Genomic DNA, 21,144 nt, shown 5'->3' on the forward strand with positions numbered 1-21,144 from the left:
AGCCCTAGTCTTGTTGAGATGCAATGTAGGCATGTTGTAACCAAGTGGAACAATGTGTGAAACTATTTTTAAAACCAAGGTTTTTTGTATGAGGATTACGATTAGTTTTTGACCTAGCAAGTTCATATCTAATGATATTCAGAAAACCATTGTGTATATTCTTTTCTTTTGCCAGTTTTGTTAATAACAACGTTTAGTTTAGTCACATTAGGAACTTCATTGTCCATCAGCTTGCCACTTTATAGTCAGTATGAGTGAGTCTCTTGAGAGAGAGAGAGAGAGAGAGAGAGAGAGAGAGAGAGAGAGTGAGTGAGAGTGCAGAGATGATTTCGATATTTTGTTTGGTGAGAAGAGTACCTCTGCATTGTATTGGGTGCTACTTTTAAGCAGGTATTTAAAACCTGCCTTTACTCAGTAATACTTCATGTGTTCATTTTCTGTTCCCATAGTTTCTGTTGTTGCTTTGGTAAAGTTAAATAAAAATCAAAATAAATTATTTGGTATTTATTTACTTGTTATCTCTGAGTCAACAGCTGTCTGTTCTTTTGAGTCTTGAAAGCCAAAGATTATGGTGCTCTCTGCATCCCCTTATGGTGTTCTCCTCTGATTACACATGTCGTTTTAGGAAGTTTAATAACTGTTTTGTTGCACTAAAATACATTGTATTATAAGTTTCACGTTTCTGGTGGTTATATTACTTTGTTACTTTTTTATGGCTATATTGTGAGGCACTTCCGTATATTAATATTTTTTACAGGATAATTATGATGTCCAGTTTGTAAAGGAAGTGTATGGCAGCCCAGTTGTAACTTATCAAGAACTAAAGAATGGGCCCATAGTACATGATGGACCAGTACGAATACCATATTACACGAAGGATAGTTACAAGAGGACAGCAAAATTACTCGGATTAATGGATGATTTTAGAGTGAGTGACTTATTTTCACCATATATGATGTATTTATCTGGTTTGTGTTACTCGGCAAGGCAAAGTGGACATCTGGCTGTTGCAAGAATTAACTTGATCATGTGATGAGGTACAATTGCATTCCAATTCAAAGTAGCACTTGTTATCTTGCAGTGAGAGCATAAATTTTGATTTTGGAAAACAGCTTTGTGGGAAGCCATGACAACTTTCTGTTAACGTCATTCATTAATGACAATGAGAATGAGGTATTGGTGATAGTGGCAGCAGAGAAGGCAACAGAAGGTGCAAGCAAATGTTGATAAACAAAATTGAAGGAAGTCAGTGGTGTGCAAATTACAGAAGGTGGGACGTGACACTGAGTGGCGCAGCATTCAAGTATTTGCTGTAAAGTAGAATAAGTAAACTGCACACAATAAATATTTCAGTGATGATATAGGTAAATGTGTTATTAAACAGCAATTTTTGCAATACAAAATACCACAGTTGCAAAAAAACTCACAGCTCCCCCCCCCCCTCCCCCCCCCCCCCCCCCCCCTCACGACTGAGAAAAAGCTGTTTCATCTACGGGATTTGCTTCTAAAAGTTTCCACAATAACTAAGTCATTATGTGCAGATGGGAGAATGTACCAGCCGAAAGACCATTCTGCAGTAGACTTTTTATGAAAACTTAACATATTAGAATTAAAGTGGTCAGTGATTCATTCAGACTAACTGTGGATTCATAAGAACTGCACTGTGAATATTGCAAAGTGACTGTGTCGAAGAGTGTTGGCTAACAATAGTGCTGGTCAACATTTCATTGTTATGAATGCACAGTTTCATTTTTTGTTCACTTCTCAATTGCTATAACAGGAAAACAGATTATCATGTAGAAATAGAGAGAGAAAAAATTAAAGATACATAGAAGCAAGGAAAGCCATTATACTGAAGTAGCACCAGCCCACTGCTGTTTAACAAACATAAACATATTCCATAGTAGGCTGTAATGAATAAAAATCACATTATACCGTACAACAGACCACATTTATGTTTATTAAACATCTGGAGGCTGTGGATCCCCACAAATACAAAAGAAATTTTAATCACTGCTGTTTTTTCCACTGGCAAAATTTTGCAAGAAAGTTGTTCCCTACCTACTTCTGCCTTACCGTACAGATTTAAATCCCAAAGATCTGGTCTGCAGTCTTGCAAACAATAAGCTCTGTAGTTGTAATAAAATCAGGCATCTCACTCTCTAAGTTGAAAGAATAAAGGCTATCATCTTTGCTACTAATAAATGAATGTCATGCATTACGGATGGTGTGTGTGCCAATACTTTTACATGCCACTGGCTGGATGCACAATGCCAGTGCTGCAGTCTGGCAAGTGGACTAGGTTGGGGTGGGGGTTGTGTCAAGTGGGATGGGTAGAGGAGAAAGGTGGGAGGTAGGTGGGGGTGGGTGGATAGTGGTTTGGAGGGAGGCAGCAGGTTTGCGTGCTGAAGGTTTTGGGGTGGGTGTGTGGTTGGGGGTGGGGAGAGGGAGGTATGTGCACGGGCAAGGCATGTGATGCATGGGTGTCAGAGCTGGTGGGGAGAGGCACCCGCTGAAGGTGACATGAGGATGTCAATTGGGAGCAGGTAGTGGAGCGGAGAAAGGGGGAACTCTTGGGTGGAGTGTGTGGGACAGTGAGTTACTGGAGACTGAGGCCAGGACAATCTGTATAGTTCAAAGAAGCTGTTGGTGGAGGGAAGGATCCAGGTCTTGTGAAGCTGCCACTGAAATTGAGCATTTTATGCTCAGCTGCATATCGTGCCAGCAGGCTGTCAAATTTGTTCTTGTTAGTTGTCCAGTTTAGCTACTTACTGCAGATTTGTTTCTTTGCATACAGCTTAGTAGATAATCTGTTCAGAGAAAGTAATTTTGTTGTATATAGAAATGCTTACGTAACGCCCACTTCTGATGAAATTGGTGAGGATTTTTTTTTTAAACAAATAACATTAGCATAAAATAGAAGATATTCGGGTACATATATAGCTAATTATTCTCCTAATATGTCAAAAAGTTTTGAGAGTTTTGTACTTTATCTTGATTTGAGAAAGATGGGCTTTCATTTATACTGTCGCACTGTGTCCAGTATTTCAAGAAGCTGGGCCTCATGAGGTAACATACTTTCATACTCATGAGTCAAGAGATGTTAGAAATCCACACATCATGAAATGCAGTGATAATATGTGCACTAGAAGGTGCCCTGGGAACATAGCGACTTGTTTCATTATGATGGAGATTGATACTGTGGAAGGAACCATCCAACTTTTATTGTGGTAACACCTCACATTGCTAGACAAATGCTCTTTGTGGCCCATGGTGGTGGTCCAACCCTTCAGCTCAGTTTCTTTCACGTATAATCAAAGTCTGGGGAGCAAGGCGGCCACTCTAGATGTGTTAAGTCTGTATGTCTGTATATTGCAAGTACGTGTGCACCATGTCAGTACTGAATGGTTATGCCTGTAGACTGCTACTGTTACAGTATCTCCAGAAAACAGGTGTAGCAATGTACATGCCACTGCCTTGGACAAGAACACTGGGATTGAAATATCACCTTTTCCATTACATCACCCCTGTATGAACCAGATGTACTTATAATGACAGTAGCTTTCAGTGCTTTTGTATCTACATAGGGCGTGACAATGCTGCGAAACAGTTACTGTCAGCACAAATGTAACTGTAATAGTAGATGGTAGCTCAACCAAATAGCCAGGGAGCTAAACCCCAGAAGAGGAAACAAAACTTGACGTGCAAGTCAATCTATGGGGGAGAACTGATGGGTACGGCTTATCACTGCCGATAGGGAACATCAGAATCAATGGTTCTGCCCGTACAATACTTTGCACACACCTTCCATGACAGAGTGCCACATTGCTCTGCCATGAGACTCATACTCGCTCATCTAATTCCATATTAATGGTTGCTGGCAGGGATACTAAATACTGCCATCCTTTAAGGACACACAGGGTTGAAAATAGCCCCATTTGTGCCATGACCTCTATTAAACTGGAGAGGGCGTGACATTCCCCGGCATTGAATCTATCCCTGAAGTAAGCAATGCTGATGCCTCTGGAGTGGTGGAAAATTGTGAAAGCTGACGTAATGGCTATTCCATCTGCATCATTAGGGGTAAGGCCACAGCCACGGGTGAGTGGGGGAAGGAGGTACTGGTTCCAGTTCCATGGGCTCCGCAGCTGGAATTACAGTAGTGTTTGTCGCCAGTGTCCTATTCTGCAGGCAAAAGTAGGACAGTGGAGAGCGTAGTGGGGATTGCAGTGGGCATGCATGCTGCCACACTCTGGAGCCTCCTACTGAGAGAACACCATGAACGACCCCATCGTCCAAATGGCACAGAGGTGGTGGCACTGTGGGTCCAACAGATTGCAGATGAAACTGATTGGAATGATGGGTCAGCTGCTCCAAACTGATATCCACGACAAACAAATGCTGAGCCTTGTGGCTCACCACTATACCAGGGAGCCACCCCTCCTGGCAACCGAAAGACCTTATGTGGCATACCCATCAGGAAAGCTCTGTGGGCCGCGACAGTCTGGGGCATGCAACTTGGTTTGCAACAAAGCGAAAAGACCCCAAGGCGGGTGCCCATGTGGATGCTCCTACTGAGTTCAGCCATTTCCTGGTGTTGCCCAGTGCGTGATGAAAAAACTAGACACTGCATTATTGTGGAACAAGGCAGATGTGGACTTCATCTGGGTCTTGAGCGTTCAGTAGAAGCACTCCGCCATTGAGTTGGAAGCTGGGTGAAACAGGTCAGTAGTCAGATGCTGGATACTATTGCAAATGCAGAAATCTTCAAACTCCTGTGGCTCAAATTGCCAACCATTATCAAATACAAGGGTCTAAGGGGAGTCCTCTGTAGTAATAATGAAAGGCAGTGGATGAATGGTAGCTGTTGACATTTTGGAACTCAATTTGCCAACATCCAGGAAATTGGACAAATCATCTACTATCAATAACCACATGCTTCCCAAAAAGGAACCCATAAAATGGAGATGCACCCTCTCCAAACGATGCTCTGGGACTGACCAAGGGAAAAACTGGAACTGCGACCCAGTGTAGTTCTGTGCACAGGTCACATAAGTCCACACCAGATGTTCAGTATCATGATCAATTGCTGGACAGTAGATGGGACACTCTGCCAAAGCCTTCATACGAGACGTACCCCAGTACAATGCACTCCACAATTGGTGTATTAGAGGATGCAATGCTGGAGTGACAACCACTTGACAGCTTTGCTCCTCCATGGCAAACATGAAACACCATTGGAATATGTTCAGGTGCCCATGTAGGACAAAAAAGTAGGCCACACTGACCCCACTACCATAGGGATGTCCTTGGGTAATCCGTTCTGGACTGTCGAAACAAATTTCCTAAAAAGTTGGGCAGTGGATGCAGTGGTCATGAGCTCCTGTGCTGTCAAAGGAAAATCAAGCAATGTCTTCTCCAAGGTATCATCCAATGTGAAAATGAGAGCCTTCTGCCAGTTGAACTCTGAATTTGGTTTCACTGGAAACTGTGATAATGCATCCGCATTAGCATGCTGGATGGTGGACATGTAATGAATGTCATAGTGATAATTACTGGGAAAGAGCACCACCACTACAATCTGTAGGTATCCTATCCATTAGCTTGGAATGAGGGTTGAATAAGAAAACCAGCAGCTTGTAGTTGATGATAAGTAGGAACTTCACTCCATACAAGAAAATGGAAAAATTTTTCAATGCAAAAATGATAGCCAAGGTGTACTTTTCCACCTGTGAATAATTATGTTGTGCCATTGAAAGTGTCTTCAGTGGGTAAGCAATAGGCTGCTCAGTGCCATCTGGGTTCCAATGTGAGAGGATCACACTATGCCATTCTGGGATGCGTTGGTGGCCAGAGTTAATGGTTTATCCTGCATAAAAGAAGCCAAAACACAAACAGAGCACAAACACTCCTTGAGGGACTGAAAAGCCTGTAACATTCCATGAATATTAAAAATCTGACATCTGTTTGGTGAAGCCAGTTAAGAGGAAGGCAGATGTTCGAGGTCTAAAAAGTATGGGATATCCTTCAGGTGTTGTGCTTGTTTGTAGGCATGAGGCCATCTTTACTAAGCACATAACCCAAAAAATGCATTGTAGGGAAATAAACTACATTTTTCTGACTTCCAACGAAGTCTGTTCTCCAGGAAGTGTTGGAAAGTTGCATAAAGATTTCATAAATGCTCCTCTTGTGTAGAGCCTGTGACTTACATGTCACTGAGGTAATTTACAAGACAGGGAATGTCCTAAATCAACTGCTCCAAATACCATTGATAAATTCCTGCCACAGATGAAATTCCAAAAGGCAAGCGATTAAACTGGTAAAGCCCAAAGATCTTGTGAACCACAAAGAAACTCTGAGAACCAGTGCCCAACGGCAACTGGAGGCAAATGTCAGGCAAATCGATGCCTGAAAAATATTGGTTCCCTGACAACTTCTTGAATGCCTCCTGATGCGGAATACCATATGAGTCAGCAACACATTGCATGTTGGCTCTTCGTTGACAAATGCCACAGAGGTGCATCGACCCATCCGGTTTCTGAATCGCCAACAAAAGAGTGCCCATTGACTTGATGAAATAGGAGAAACAATTCTGAGGCCCTGCCAATGTTGCGACTTGACCCTGACCACATTTCGCATGGCAAAGAGAATAGGTTGGGGGTAACAAAGTTTAGGTGTTATTGACAGCTTAAGCATGATGAGTGTCTCAAAATTTTCTGCCCAATCCAAGTTATTCTCAAACAGTTTATCATGTAGCTGTAGTAGAGATTCCAAATCTTGAAAGGTGACCAATTGAAATGCTAAGTGTATGTCAGTCTGGAAGCCAAAAACAGAAGTGGTGTTTAACCCAAAAAATATTTTGCACCAACAGTGAATTAACCACTTACTACACAAGTTGCCATTCCAAATTCTTATAGCATGCTGATACAGAGAATTGCTTCCTCAAAGGAATACACTGTTTGCTATAACACACAACTTGACATTGTGCCATTGCAGTGCAGGACAGCCCCAGAGCCAGTACGTGTCTAGTCTAATGAGGCTGACAGTTGCTCCCATATCTTGCTGAAATTCAATAGATCAGTCATCCATGACCAGTGTTAGCAGAACACACTGGGGGCAAAGCTAGTAGGGTTTCAGAAACAGCTTCTAAGTCCAGGGAAAACACTGGTCCCTCTGAGAGCCATCCTGTGGCCTGTCAACTGTGACAAACTGATGCAAAATGGCCGACTTTCCAACATATCCCACACACAGCATTTAAATACAAACCCATGTAATATGGACCACATGGCAATTGGGGCAGCACCGCCAAATTGCCCATTGAGTGGATTCAGATGTGGAGGGATGCCTAGAACCCAAAAAACTTTGCGAGTGAGGATAATGACTCTTCAACTTATGTGTACCCTCCAGGCTTTCTGTGGGCAAAGTCAGGGAACACCATGATAGCACCATGCTCAAATCATCAATGGCACATCAAAGAGTGGCTCATCAGAAGATACAGTCACATGGCCAACACTACAGTGTACCAGGGGCTGTGTACCACACATGGCTAACTTCCACACGTGCCAATTGTTGGAAAGTACATCCCTTTCCACAAAGTTTATGTGATTCGGTGATCTGTGTAATTTCGCTGAAGGAGGTGTCTGACTAGCCAGTGCCTTAGTTCAGACTTTAGTGCCAGGTGCTATCCAAACAATCATGTACCTAATTAGCAAGTCCATGTAAGGTAACACATTGGGGACACTCGAACTGATACTTGCACAACAGACCTTGCAGGCCAGCAATCCAGGCCGCTTATGATTGCCCGGGGCACTTGTGGTGCTGGTTCAACTGCAACCGTACTGCCACCACATGGGTTTGATATCCAAAATATTGTGACAACAGCCGACAAGAGCTCATCAAAGTTACGTTTCTCGTGCTTCGTGGAGGGTTTCAAATTTTGCCTGATTTTGTAGAACCCCACACTACTTGACAATAATGATGTGGCCTTATCAGTGGTATTGAAGATAAATCCTACCTGGCAGTGAAGCGCCAACTGGTGCAGATAATTCACCCACCAATCTGCAGAGTCATTGGAACCGGCGAATAGCAGTAGGGGAGAAGGCTTCCCTTCAGGTGTCTGGCCCACTAGCGGCATGTTGTGAGAGTGGAGCAAGTCTACAGTCTGTTTGAGTAGTTCCTGCATCTGGTCCTGCTGTAACTTTTGTTGCTGCACCTACTCCTGCCAGCATCGCAAAAATGTCAGGTCCATGGTGGCTACAAAGTAACACTAGGGGGGGAAAAAAAAAAGTTCACACACACACACACACACACACACACACACACACACACACAGGAATGTCCTATGACACCACTTCTGTATCTGCACATATAATGAGAACATCTTTCCATGCTTTTGTATCTGCACAGGGTGTGACAACCCCATGAAACGCTTGCTGTCAGTACAAATGTAACTATACTATCCAATGGTGGCTCAACAACAAAGCTGGAGATATGAACCCTGGAAGAGGGAATGAAATTTGATGGGTGAGTCACTCTACAGGAGAACAGAGTGTCCAAACATCACACAGAGTTGAGCATGGAGATAAATACAGGCATGATCAATGTGACTGACTGAACACTTGTCACATGGAAACAGAGCAAAAGCCAGGTGCGAGGTAGTTGAAATAAGCATAACTGATGGGCGTGGCATATAGCTGCTGGCAGGTGAACACCTGGGTCAGTTGTCTTGCCCATACAATGCTTGACATGTGCTGTCCATGGCAGCATGCCATGCTACTTTGCCATGTGACCCAATCCAGCTCACTTGCTCCCATAACGATGTCCACTGGCGGGGATACTAAGCTTGCTAAACTGGTACTCATCCATCAACAGGACTCTACTCCAGTGTCCTTGTGTCCATTCATGGTGAGAATTTGCTGATTAGAGTAGATTAGATACACATTTTATTCCATAGATCCATAGTGAGGAGACGTTGAATGCTTCATAAACAAGAATACGTAATACACATTTATAAAAAAAAAAAAAAGATGTGTTAATGTTTATTCAACAATGCCTAAGTGACATGCTCCATGGAAAAGAATCGCAGGACGGAGGAGGAGTTGTGTGACATAAATGAAAATTGGTTGTTGCGTTTCTGCATCTGAAAGATTGTTTCAATTCAGATTTCACGCCAGTCACACGAGAGTGGCTCAGGTAGTGCCGCTATGAAGATGACGATCATATTTGCTTTAAATACATGCTGTAATGGTCATGAGCGGTAGCTACCTTTGAGATTGGATGACTTGATGTGAGTCGAGAAAGTCTTTAAGGTGATGAAGATGCCGTTATCACCATTTCACTCAGTTTGTACAAGGTCTTGTAATAGAGCTTTAAGAAGCTGGATGTTCTTTCTGCAATACTACAGAAAGACGTGGCAAGAATGTAACCACTGTACACGATTGCTGGCAGTGGTGGCCACGAGAATGTATGATCGCAAGAAGACCAAGATCCGGAGACCACATGGCACTACTGAGAGGGAAGTCCATTATGTTCAGTGTATGGCTCTGGTGCATATTAATTTGCATCTGGAGCAGCAATTTGAGCAGCAGTTGGCATCACAGTGACACAACGGACTGTTACAAATTGGTTACTTCAAGGACAGATTCGAACCAGACACCCTGTAGTGTTCATTCCATTGGCACCCAACCACCTTCATTTGGGACTTCAGTGATGTCTAGTGAGAGTTCATTGGATGGCAGGGTGGAGGTCTTATGTTTTCTGATGAAAGCTGGTTCTGCCTCAGTGCCAGTGATGGCCATGTATTGGTTAGGAGGAGGCTAGTTGAGGACCTGCAACCAACCTGTCTGCATGTTAGACACACTAGACCTACAATTGGAGTTATGGTCTGGGGTACAATTTCGTTATTATCCCACGCATCCTGACTGCAAATTTGTATGTCAGTCTTGTGATATGACTTGTTGAGCTGCCATTTATGGGCAGCATTCCAGGGGATGTTTTCCAGCAGGATAACGCTCATCCACATACCGCTAATTTAACCCAACATGCTCTACGGGGTGTCAGCATGTTGCCTTTGCCTGCTTGAACACCAGCTCTGTCTCCAGTTGAGTGCATATGGGACATCAGACAACTCCAGTGTCATCCACAAGTAGCATTAACCATACCTGTATTGACCAATCAAGTGCAACAGGCGTGGAACTACATCCTCGGAACTGACATGTGGCACCTATACAATAAAATGCATGCTTGTATTCAACATTCTGGCAGTTACACCGCTTTTTAATGTACCAGCATTTCACATTTGCTGTGGCTTATCTCATGCTGACATTAACCTGTTATCTTGCAATGTTAATCACTTAAGTATGTTATCTAGACAAATTTACTCCAGAAATTTCATTACTGTATGTTTTGGTGCCGCAGTTTTTTCCCCTTAAGTGTATTTTCATTTAAGAAGTAATAACAAACTTGTCACAAATCTCATAAATGTTTAATACACTGTGCTGGCTATGATAATCCCTAGGCTATTGTAGCTGCACATCACCATTCAGAAAATCAGTTTATGACACTTATTCATGTTGATCACATTACTGCACTATTTGCAGAAATCAGATCTTGTGTAACACTGTATTTGACATTATTATTAATGTATACATGAAGCAGTTCTACTAAGAAATTTGTCAGTGTAGTAGAAGTTGCCCACTAATAAGTACTGTAGGCTCCTATTATACTGAACTTTATTAGAAGTTAAATTGTTGTATGGCTGCTGACAAGTTGTTGAAAATGTGTATTTCTGAATAATCAACACATTTCTCTACCAAAGTAAGTGATTTTAAATTGCTATGGAAATTAGTCTTATTTTAGTATTGATTCAATGAACTGAGGTGTTAGTTTGCAAAAGAGATACATTATTTGACATACTTTATTAAGGAAGAAATATATTCTACATCTACATACATACTCTGAAAGCCAGTGTATGGTTCATGAAAGTACCTTGCACCGCTACTACTTATTTCCTTTCTTGTTGCTTTCGAAAATAGAGTGAGGGAAAAATGACGCATTGCTATTTGAAATGTATGTTGATGGCGGTGGAATCTGCAGTCAACTTCAAATGTCAGTTATAAAAATTCCCTCAACAGTTTTTCACCAAAGTAACATCATTTCCCCTCTGCATTTGAGATTAGAAAGCAATTCTGTAATACTCACTTGGTGACTGAACCTACCAGTAACAAATCTAGATGCAAACCTCAGAATTCTCATATTTCTTCTGTTGATCTGACCCAATGGAAATCCCAGAAACTGAAACAGTAGTGAAGAATGGATCACACTAGTGTTCTATACACGGTCTCCTTTACAGGTGAACCACACTTTCCTAAAATTCTCCCAGTTAACTGAAGTCAGCCGTTTGCTTTCTCTACTACTGTCCTTACATGCTCATTATTGGGAAGCTGTATTTAGTATCTCTAGTACCTTGAATAGGCCTCTGTTGGACATTCTTGAATTCACCACACACACAATGCAAACTACGTGCTTGGCCTGGTGAGTTACCCCAAAAAATCATCCCATATGATATTATGCAGTGAAAGTACGCAAGCTTTTTTAATTTTTGTGCCTAATGTGTCTGTCATCATCTGCATTGTAAATAAAGACATGTTTAGGTGCTGCAGCAGTTGCTCCCAACTGAATTCCTCATGAGTTATGAATTCAACACTGTCAACCTTTTCTATCTGATAGTCATCATATTTTATACATATTCTGGAAAGAAACATCTTAAAACTTATGAGGTGAATATGGTGTGTCTGTTCAGTGTTGAGTGACAAAGGGTTGGCTGGGAACCTTTCGTTGTTCATGAAAATTTCATGAGCCAATCCTCCTAAAACTAGGTTTGGCTGTTGCAATTTTTGTGTCATCGGAAAACAGAATAAACTCAACATCTAGTAATGTTAAAGATCAAAGATAATTAACATACACAAGAGAAAATAATGGCCCTAAGGTAGAATCTTGTGGGGACACTCCATGTAATTTGTTTTCAGTTGGCTGCTAACAAATAGCTTAATACAAAACTCTTTCCTGTTCACACCCCTATGTTTCCTGCCGGACACATATGATATGAATCATGTGTGACATTTGCTGTTACACCGTAACATCACCATTTGCTTAAAAGGATATTGTCACATCGTAGCTACAATAGGGTCCAAACCTGAAAACGGTCATTGACGAAGTACAACACTTTGTACTGAAAGCACGTTTCTTACGAACACCAGTGTACAGCCAGAACAAAACTGAACTCATGGACGGAGAGTGCCACTGTTTATACAAACACTGAATAATACAGAATGTACAAACATTCCAAATGTACAAACATTCCAAATGTACAAACATTCCAAATGTAATTTATTTCAAGAAGCTTCAGAAATGATAAATACTAAATAGCAAATAACTACAGGTGGTTAGGTTTGTGCCAGTTACCAGCAGCACACCAGCCAGTGGTGCTAATCGCTACACTGCAGTGTGTACACCACAGCTCGTGACATAGCTACCTTTCCTGGAGAAACAGAGACTGCTTGCTCCAGAATTCCTCATTGAAAATGACAACAGTGCCTTGGATCTAGATCTTGTCAGGGCTGAGCAGCTGCCACCAGCTGCCCAGTATTGCGGCTGCAGAGGGCACTCGTAGTACTGAGTTGCTGAAGGTGTGGCTCAGTGGGTGTGCTCTAATGGATCTGCTGGATCCCACATGACCGCTATCGGCATTGCATGGAAACTTGCTGTTCCATTGCCAATTGTGTGATGTGGCAGTAAGATGGTATTAATATGTGAGACCCCAGAAACATAATCCAGGCATAAATAAGTTATGTTAAGACTTCAAAAAGTTTTGAAAGTGGATATATCACTGTGATGTAGCAGAAGCACTTTAAATATGGTGTGTGATTATTGAAAGGAGCAATACAGCAATGCGTAAAGCTATTATTTATGGTGATTATGAGATTAATAAAAACTGATTGTTGTCTTGCATAACTGTTCTCTGTGTGCCAGAGATCTTTGGGAGAGGACTGCAAACACCAACATGCCTCCCACAGCATCTCAAATATCCTATGTGTGATTCAGATGATCCTCATAATGATGACCATTCTGTGCACTATGTTTCTTGATGTTGAAGACGTTTGCTTTCCAGATGAACCCTGTGTGGTGAAGCATTGTTGTCCTGTACTATAGAATAGTCACCTATTAGACTGAAATAAATGTTACATAATTCATGTCAAGTCTACACAGTCACAGTACCATTTAGAAAGACATCTAATGACATACTGCCTCCCACAGAGGCAAAGTTTCTTTTAAAACCATTCCTTTCACAGATATTTGTCAGATAATAATTGGTTCTGGCTTAGCATAATGTCCTCCATTGGTCAGATATCCAGTGCCCATTTTGGTGTGTCCACTGCAGATCTTCAGCAAGCTGTGAATGCACTCGTGTAGTTAATTGTGTCATATACATATCAGCTTCATGAAGTCTTCTCAAAACAGTAGTTAATGATATAATCCTTTTGGTGGCTGAAGCAAGGTTTGACCAGTGTTTAGGCGGGCTTTATTTAGCTCATGTTCCTTTCCTTGTGTAACTCCAAATATTGATTTTTGGTGCCTTTCATAGCCAGTGGCCATTCTTGTCTGAACCTCATGGTTGTTGAATGTATATTATAACTTGTTGCTACTGTCTTATAAATAAGAGAAGGACAAATACTATGGATATTTATACATGTGGTCACCTCTGTCGGAGTTTGACATTCATTCATTATGCCAATGCCCATTCCCCTACTTCCCCAAAAATTGCACTTTTTCTTATAAATGATACTGTGGTGCCATTAAATCAGGTTTGCTTGCATTCACAAGCATGTTGTTTTCTGCTATGTATGAATGATGCCAGCAAATTTTACAGACATTGATTTGGCTATACTACTATTCCTCAAAAAGGACGACCTGATGGGAGAGAGAGCTAGAGGAAGCGTATGTAATTTCCTCAGTACCGACTACCACTCCTCGCCTCTGTCACTTACAATGACTTTACAAGCAGTTGCTGTATCAGTGCATGTCTGTCATCTGTTGACAATATGTTTCTTTTACTTTCATCTTGTGCATACTTGCATAAATGTGGGACAGAGCACTCACTTTTGTACAGCAACTGGGTCGTTCTCTGCCATTGATCTCTCACTTTGCTCTCCAGCTCTTGCTCACACTGCTCAATGGGAAGTGGTTGATGTCTTGCGTGGAAGTGATCACTTCCCGATCTAGATTCACCTGCCAGATGGGGTGGAACCCGAAATGAAACTGCCATGATGGGTGCTGGGCAGAGCTGACTGGACATTTTATAGCCAGTTGGTCCAGTCTGAACATTGTGTGAATGCCGAGGCATGTTGTTGTTGTTGTTGTTGTTGTTGTTGTTGTTGTTGTTGTTGTGGTCTTCAGTCCTGAGACTGGTTTGATGCAGCTCTCCATGCTACTCTATCCTGTGGAAGCTTGGGCATGCGTGGATCATATTACCAAAATGATCCTCCGCACTGCTGCAGCATCCATTCCACAGTCCACGCAACAACAGAGGAGGCAACCTATCCCTTGGTGGAGTGCCGAATGCTGCTCTGCAATCAGGACCAAGTGTGCAGCTCTGTGTAGTTTCAAGTATCGGCCAACTGCAGAAAATCTTGCAGCCTTTCAGGTGGTAAGGGCAAAGTGTCGCTGAATTATTTGAGAGAGCAAGAAAAGGTCGTGGCAACAGTTCCTGAACACCATTAATCGTTTGAAAAAGTTCTATTGTGTGAGAGGCCACCAGGAGAATTTCTGGGAGAGGAAGCAGGTGCCCCATGGCTGCTGTAATGGGGAACGGCACTCTCCAAACCAATCCATGAGGCATTGCCCAGACTATGATGGCGTATTTTGCTACAGTTACTACAACAGCCAATCAGGATCCATGTTTCCAGTTTGGACTTCCAGTCCACCTCTGATGAAGATTGAAACTGCCCATTTTCCATGTGGGAGCTGGATCCTTCATTGTCTGTGGCTTGTGACACATCCCCTGGTCATGACAGAATCCATTAAAGTATGCTCCGGTACCTCACAAGGTGAAAGAAAGATATCCTCCTCGCACTTTTTAATGCCATTTGGGCATAAGGTCACTTTCCCGAATTGTGGCGTGAGGCAATTTTAATTCCTCTTTTAAAACATGGGAAACACTGTACATGCTCAAGTAGTTACCATAGTGTTGCCCTTAGTAGCTGCATGGGAAAGTCTGTGGAGTGGATAGTCAACTGCTGCCTTGTCTGGATCTTTAGAATCCAGGTAACTCCTTAGTCACTTTCAGTGTGAGTTCAGTAGGTATCGCTCCACCTCTGACAATCTTGCCCACCTGGAGGCACCTATACAACAGGCTTTCCTATGCCGGCATCACCTTGTAGGCATATTTTTTGACATTGAGAAGGCCTGTGATACTACTTCGAGGCATCTTGTCCTGGAGCAACATCATGAATGGGGTTTTTGTGGTTGTCTTCCCATGTTTGTTCAGCCCTTCCTCTCACCATGATATTTTAGGTACCGAGCCTGATTGCTTTGAGAAGGAGAACGGTGTCCCTCAGGGCAGTGTTTTAAGTGTGACTGCCTTTGCCATAGCTATTAATAGCATTATGTCCATAGTGAAAAGCCCTGTCCAGTGTTCCTTGTTTGTGGATGACTTCTCTGTATTTTTCTCTTCTTCAAGCCTCGCAATGACAACATGTCAGGACCGATGGCCTTCGTAGTCTGGTCCCTTCAACCCCCCACAAACCAACCGACAACACGTCAGTTGCAACAAGCTCTTCGACATTTGGATGAATGGATGCAGAAAACTGGTTTTACGTTTTCTACCGAGAAATCTGTGTGGGTTCTTTTTAACCATTCTCATTCCATTTTAAACTTTCCTGGATAGAGGATGAGGGACACTGTCCTTATTTTAAAGATACAGTGAGGTTTCTGGGTCTGATATTTGACTCTAAGCTTACGTTGGTTGTTACCACATCTTAAGGACCTGAAAAAATGGTCACTTACAGCTTTAAGTATTTTAAAACGTCTTAGCCACAGTACGTGGGGAGCAGATATGACTTGTCTGCTCCTGTTTTACAGGGCATTTGTGCGATCTCAGCTCGATTATGAGTGCACAGTGTATGGGTTTGGAAGACTTTCTTATTTAAAGATGTTGGACCTAGTGCACCATGGAGGGATTCGGTGGGCCACTGGGGCATTCAGAACAAGCCCCACACCTAGCCTCTGTGCAGAGGCTAGTGAACCACCACTTGACATCAGGCAAGGGCTACCTACCATGCGCCAGGTATATAATTACTGCCCATACCTTACACACCCACCCACCTACCATACCATTGCTCAGCCTCCACTGGAAAGACTTTTTCGTAACCAGCAACAGTCAGTGAGGCCCAATGGGATTCGTGCACAGGATTTCCTTCTAGAGATGGTGTGGCCAGTTTTCATGTTTTACATCGCAATGGGAGCAGATTTCCACCTTGGCTTCTCCAGAGGCCCAGGCTTATTTTAGACTTGATGAATTTTAAGGAAGATTGTATGTCAGATTTTACATTTCAATCTCTCTTTTTTAACATTTTAGATATACATCTAGGTTTCACAGTAGTGTACACTGATGGCTCCAAACAAGGGAATTCCCTCGGCTGCTCTGTCGTGTTCCCCAACTATGTCACCAGGATTTGCCTTCCTGTCGAGTATACTATTTTCTCAGCGGAGCTCCATGCAATCCTGAAGGCACTGGAGCAGATGCGTCGTATTTGGGGCAAACAGTTTTTCATTTACTCAGATTCCCCCTAGTGTCTTACAATTGTTACAGAACCTGTACCCAGCTGAGGGGTTGGTCCGGCTGATATATTGACCAACTGTACTTCCTCCAATGGTAGGGTAAGCATGTGTCATTCTGCTGGATGCAAGGTCATGTAAGGATATGGGGAAATGAAGAGGCTGATCGGGCTGCCAAGGAGGCCTACAGAGGACAGGACGTGGCACAGTGTCCCATTCCCTTGCAGGCTGTTGTTTCTACACTGCACAGGGAGTGCATGCAGTTGTGGGATGAGGAATGGCTGGCAGTGATAGCCAATAAGCTGCTTTTAGTGAAGTCAACAACCTGACTGTGGCGTTCCTCCTGCCAGTTTCTCAGGTGGAATGAAGTGACCCTCACGCGTCCTAGAATTGAGCACTAGCTTTTTACTACTACGAGACAATCCCCCATTTTGTGATGCTTGTGGCGTGCACATCTCTACTCACCACATTTTAATGGAGTGCATTTTATATTGTGATGCAAGGGCAGAAGCAAATATTGGGGGGATCTACTCTCTATTTTAGCTGATGATGAGAGGAGTGTGACTAAGGTTTTAAAGTTTTGTTATGTGTCTGGACTCTGGCCTAAACTTTAAGGCTAGAGGTTTTAGTGAGTTGCAGGGTGCCTGGCTTCTCCTTTTTTTATTCTTGTGGTCAGCCATCCTTGTCCATCTGCTGTATTGTTATAGCTCCTTAACCACTTTCTTCCTGTGTCATTAATGTTTTACCACTGATGCAATACTTCCTTCCATGGTTCTGTGCAGGTGTGCCCATAGTTTTCCAACTTTTGTTACCTACATTTTACGTGCTGTTTTATCTTCCTGTTTTGTGTATTTTACTGACACTCGTCTCAATCTGTTTTCATGCAGGTGCTAAAGACCTTGCTGCTGTGTGCCCATACAAATATGTCCATATCGAGAGAGCTTCACTACAGCAAAAGTGTGTCACAAAATACAAGGAGCATGCCAAAATGACAGTTATTGAAAGATATTCATCACACAAATAAACAAAAATATAAAAGTGCAATTTCAAAGCCATTAGGTCATCTCTTGGGTTGACTGATGAGTCCAAAGAGGACTCATCCCTGGAGGTAATGGAGTAAGAAGTCTGTGGAAGGGAACCAACAAGTCCCTCCTCTAAACCCACAACTGCCATGTATCTGTAATCTCGGAAGGAAGAAAAGGCAAATGTAGAAAAAATGTCGCAAATAAAGTGGCTCTCATAATGCAGTGGAACCTAGATAGTTCAGGCTCCGTATGAACCAATTGAAAATTTTGACAGGGGGCAGACCACTGTGCCTGTGTCTACAAAAGACTGGTGCCCTGTATCTTGGGTTACTGCTTGCACTCAAGGAGAGAGGGCAATTGCAACTCATGTTTTTGCCTTGACATTTCACCAGAAGATGATGAGTGTGACTGTAGCTCTCTGCAGAAATTTACCTGGGAGGGCAGGGCGGGGGGTGGTATAAATGAGTTGGTCTTTGGTCTGTTTAGAGATGTTATGCCACAAGAATTAAATTTTGGCAGTTACACAAAAAGTTATATACTGGAGACGTGAAAGTTATCCATGGTGTATGACAATTATGTAATGACTAAAACCTCTGTACTCCAGACTCAAGGTTGAGGGGTTGGGGGGGGGGGGGGGGGGGGTAAGGATGACATGCCCCTCCTTGTGGATACCTGTTAGAATAACATTTTGAAGCATAACAGTTTTACACTGCCATTCAGCTGGTTACCTGAACAGTTTTCATGAATGTTTATATATCTAAATAGAGCCACTCTTCTGCCTTTGGCTTTTCAATACTTTGACCAGTATCATATCTGAACATATTGTTTTTTATCTAATACTTTTTATTTACAATTTTTATTCTTTGGTTTGTATTTGTAATATAATAATGAAAACACTATAGCTTAGTATCTGTTACTTATATTTTAGCTTTATGGTTTTGATATTTGTCGTTGCTCACTACCAGCATATTTAATAAATGTTCAGAGAAATCTTAACTCATTTTCCTTCTTAGTTATATTTATTGAATGAGTGGCTGCCTGAACATAAAGTTTTTAGTTATTTATTGGAATTTATTTCCAGACAGATATTTGAAGGTTTGTTAATGCACTTAACTATGTTTATACAGAGTGGTGTCCCACGTACTGGATATCGTGGTGTTGTGAGCTTCATGTACAAAGGCAGGAGAGTATATTTAGCACCAAATGCCAACTGGAAAAGTTACGATCCAACATGGAGCTAGCATAGGGGAGACTGTAGGTGAGTGTGGAATATATAATTACTTAAATGAATATCATTTGACTCTGATATTGAATTCACATTGTCAGAGAATCTGTATGTCTGACGTACTACATTTTGAAGCTGAAGCAGTCATAAGTGAAGCTGAAGGCTATGCAGGCTGGGTTTGATAGGCCATGCTATGGAATCCTAAGCAGGAATGGAACAGGTTGTATAATATAAGAGACAGGGAGACCAGAAGAGGTGAGGAGCATTCATCAAACTCTTTATTAGAGAGCTTCTGCCATATAATGATTGCAAGTGACCACATGGCAGTGCTGAAAATGATAAAGCTCTTCAGCTGTCCTTTCAACACTGTGATATTGGTGTTGTGTCATGGAATTTTTTGAAGGAAGGTGAATTGAAATTTGAGGTGCTGTATTGTGGGAAGGTTACATTGGGATGCTTATGTGGCAGTGGGTGGTCAGTCTTGATTGGCAGGGATTGGGAGCAAGAACACACAAGGTTTTTTGTTAGTATGTCAGTTGGGAGGATGACAGAAATGTTTCTACTGTACATTGTGAGAAAAGGTAATCGCGCCTGTAACAAATACAACATTATTGTGTGAAGCTAAAAATGATTTTTGGAGATGACTGAAACGTCTTTAAAGCACAGGATATGGAAGTAAGCATTGTAAAAAACTGTAAATGGGGTAATAGGCATCTAACAAAATAATACATAATAAAACTTGGGATGGTAGAGTTCAGGCTCATTCTGTGCACCTGACGTCACACACTCTCCGGCAGCCAGTGTGCATTCAGTAGTGTTTTCAGTGTTCTGCTGTGAATGTAGTAGCCAATGTGAATGTTTTACATGATCGTAATGAGTTATTTAGTGAATTTTTATTCCATTAGTTGCAAGTTGTCATGGGAGATGATTGGGATAAGTGATAAATTCTATTTAAGCAAATGAGGGACATAGTTTGCAGGATATGAGCTTTCTTCAAGCACAAAGCCCCTGTTTGCATGTACCACAACTCTTACTTGGCACTGGCAACACTGCATGCCGCAGCCATGCATCGACCTGCACAGACCACCATTGTTCACAAATCGGACTATAAGAGCCCTTTGCCTTTTTTCTCTTGTGTTTTTGTTGATATTTCCAATTTTGTGTTTGCAGTGTATAGATAGAGCCAGCCCAAACAAAATTTATTTAGTATGTTTATATGTTTAAACTTTCCATCATTGTTGGGGCTATGTGGACTGCAGTCATATAATTTATTGGGAAAAAAGGAAAAACTGTCTCAGGTTGCAATCAATGTTCTAAATTTTATTATACCATGATTGATTTCAAGGCTTCTTGTGTCCTCATAAGATGTAACTGATGCATATACATCAAATTGTTGTGTGATATGTTCATCTTTGGACCATATCTTACTGACATCAGTTGTCCTTCAACAGTGTGTTTTGGCAAACCAAGGACACACTGTACCACGCACGAAAAGAAACCCTTACTACTGAGGATGTAATTTTTTGACTGGTTTTATAAGCCCTTGGTTTGGTGGTGCAAATTATTGAAGGACAACTAACATCAATGAGACATTGTCCTGTGATGTAACAAATATGTTAAATTGTGGTGTAATGAAATGAAGAGAGTTTAATTGCACTCTGAGGCAGTTTCTTATTTTTTCTTAACTGCTCATGGGTATTGCATGTGATGCCCAATGTTGAAGATAAAACTTGTTTTGGTTATTATAACAAACAAGTTGTTGCCTTAAATTATGGTTTTATGTCTATCAACTGATGGAGCGACCTCAGATTGGTCTATTGTTATATTCATTTGAAGGATAATTATTGACAGTTTAGCACTGCACAGCATGGTTAGTGCTAGATGCAATCAATATTCTTAATGTTTTCTCTCTGTCTCAGTAAATATCCTTGCACTGAATTATGACACCAGACCAAGTTCAGGTTTTAGTATTAATTTAACACACCAAATTACAATTAACACAGCATTTTGTTTGAAATGAAAATCAAAATTACTTTTTCAGTTGACACTGGGTGTCACTTG

At 41.8% G+C, this 21,144-nt stretch overlaps 1 protein-coding gene across 2 annotated transcripts in view; it reads left to right on the plus strand.

The window, feature by feature from the left end:
* Positions 1 to 21,144, plus strand: part of LOC126470335 (alpha-1,3-mannosyl-glycoprotein 2-beta-N-acetylglucosaminyltransferase) — a 92,279-nt gene that overhangs the window by 50,247 nt on the left and 20,888 nt on the right. For both annotated transcript variants that reach the window (XM_050098123.1, XM_050098122.1), the window contains exons 10-11: positions 758 to 928; positions 18,986 to 19,116. In XM_050098123.1, the coding sequence (XP_049954080.1) occupies positions 758 to 928; positions 18,986 to 19,099 (285 nt within the window). In that variant the 3' untranslated portion in view covers positions 19,100 to 19,116. The remainder of the gene's footprint in view (positions 1 to 757; positions 929 to 18,985; positions 19,117 to 21,144) is intronic.

The sequence above is a fragment of the Schistocerca serialis genome, chromosome 3 (assembly GCF_023864345.2).
Source record: "Schistocerca serialis cubense isolate TAMUIC-IGC-003099 chromosome 3, iqSchSeri2.2, whole genome shotgun sequence".
Taxonomy (NCBI): domain Eukaryota; kingdom Metazoa; phylum Arthropoda; class Insecta; order Orthoptera; family Acrididae; genus Schistocerca; species Schistocerca serialis.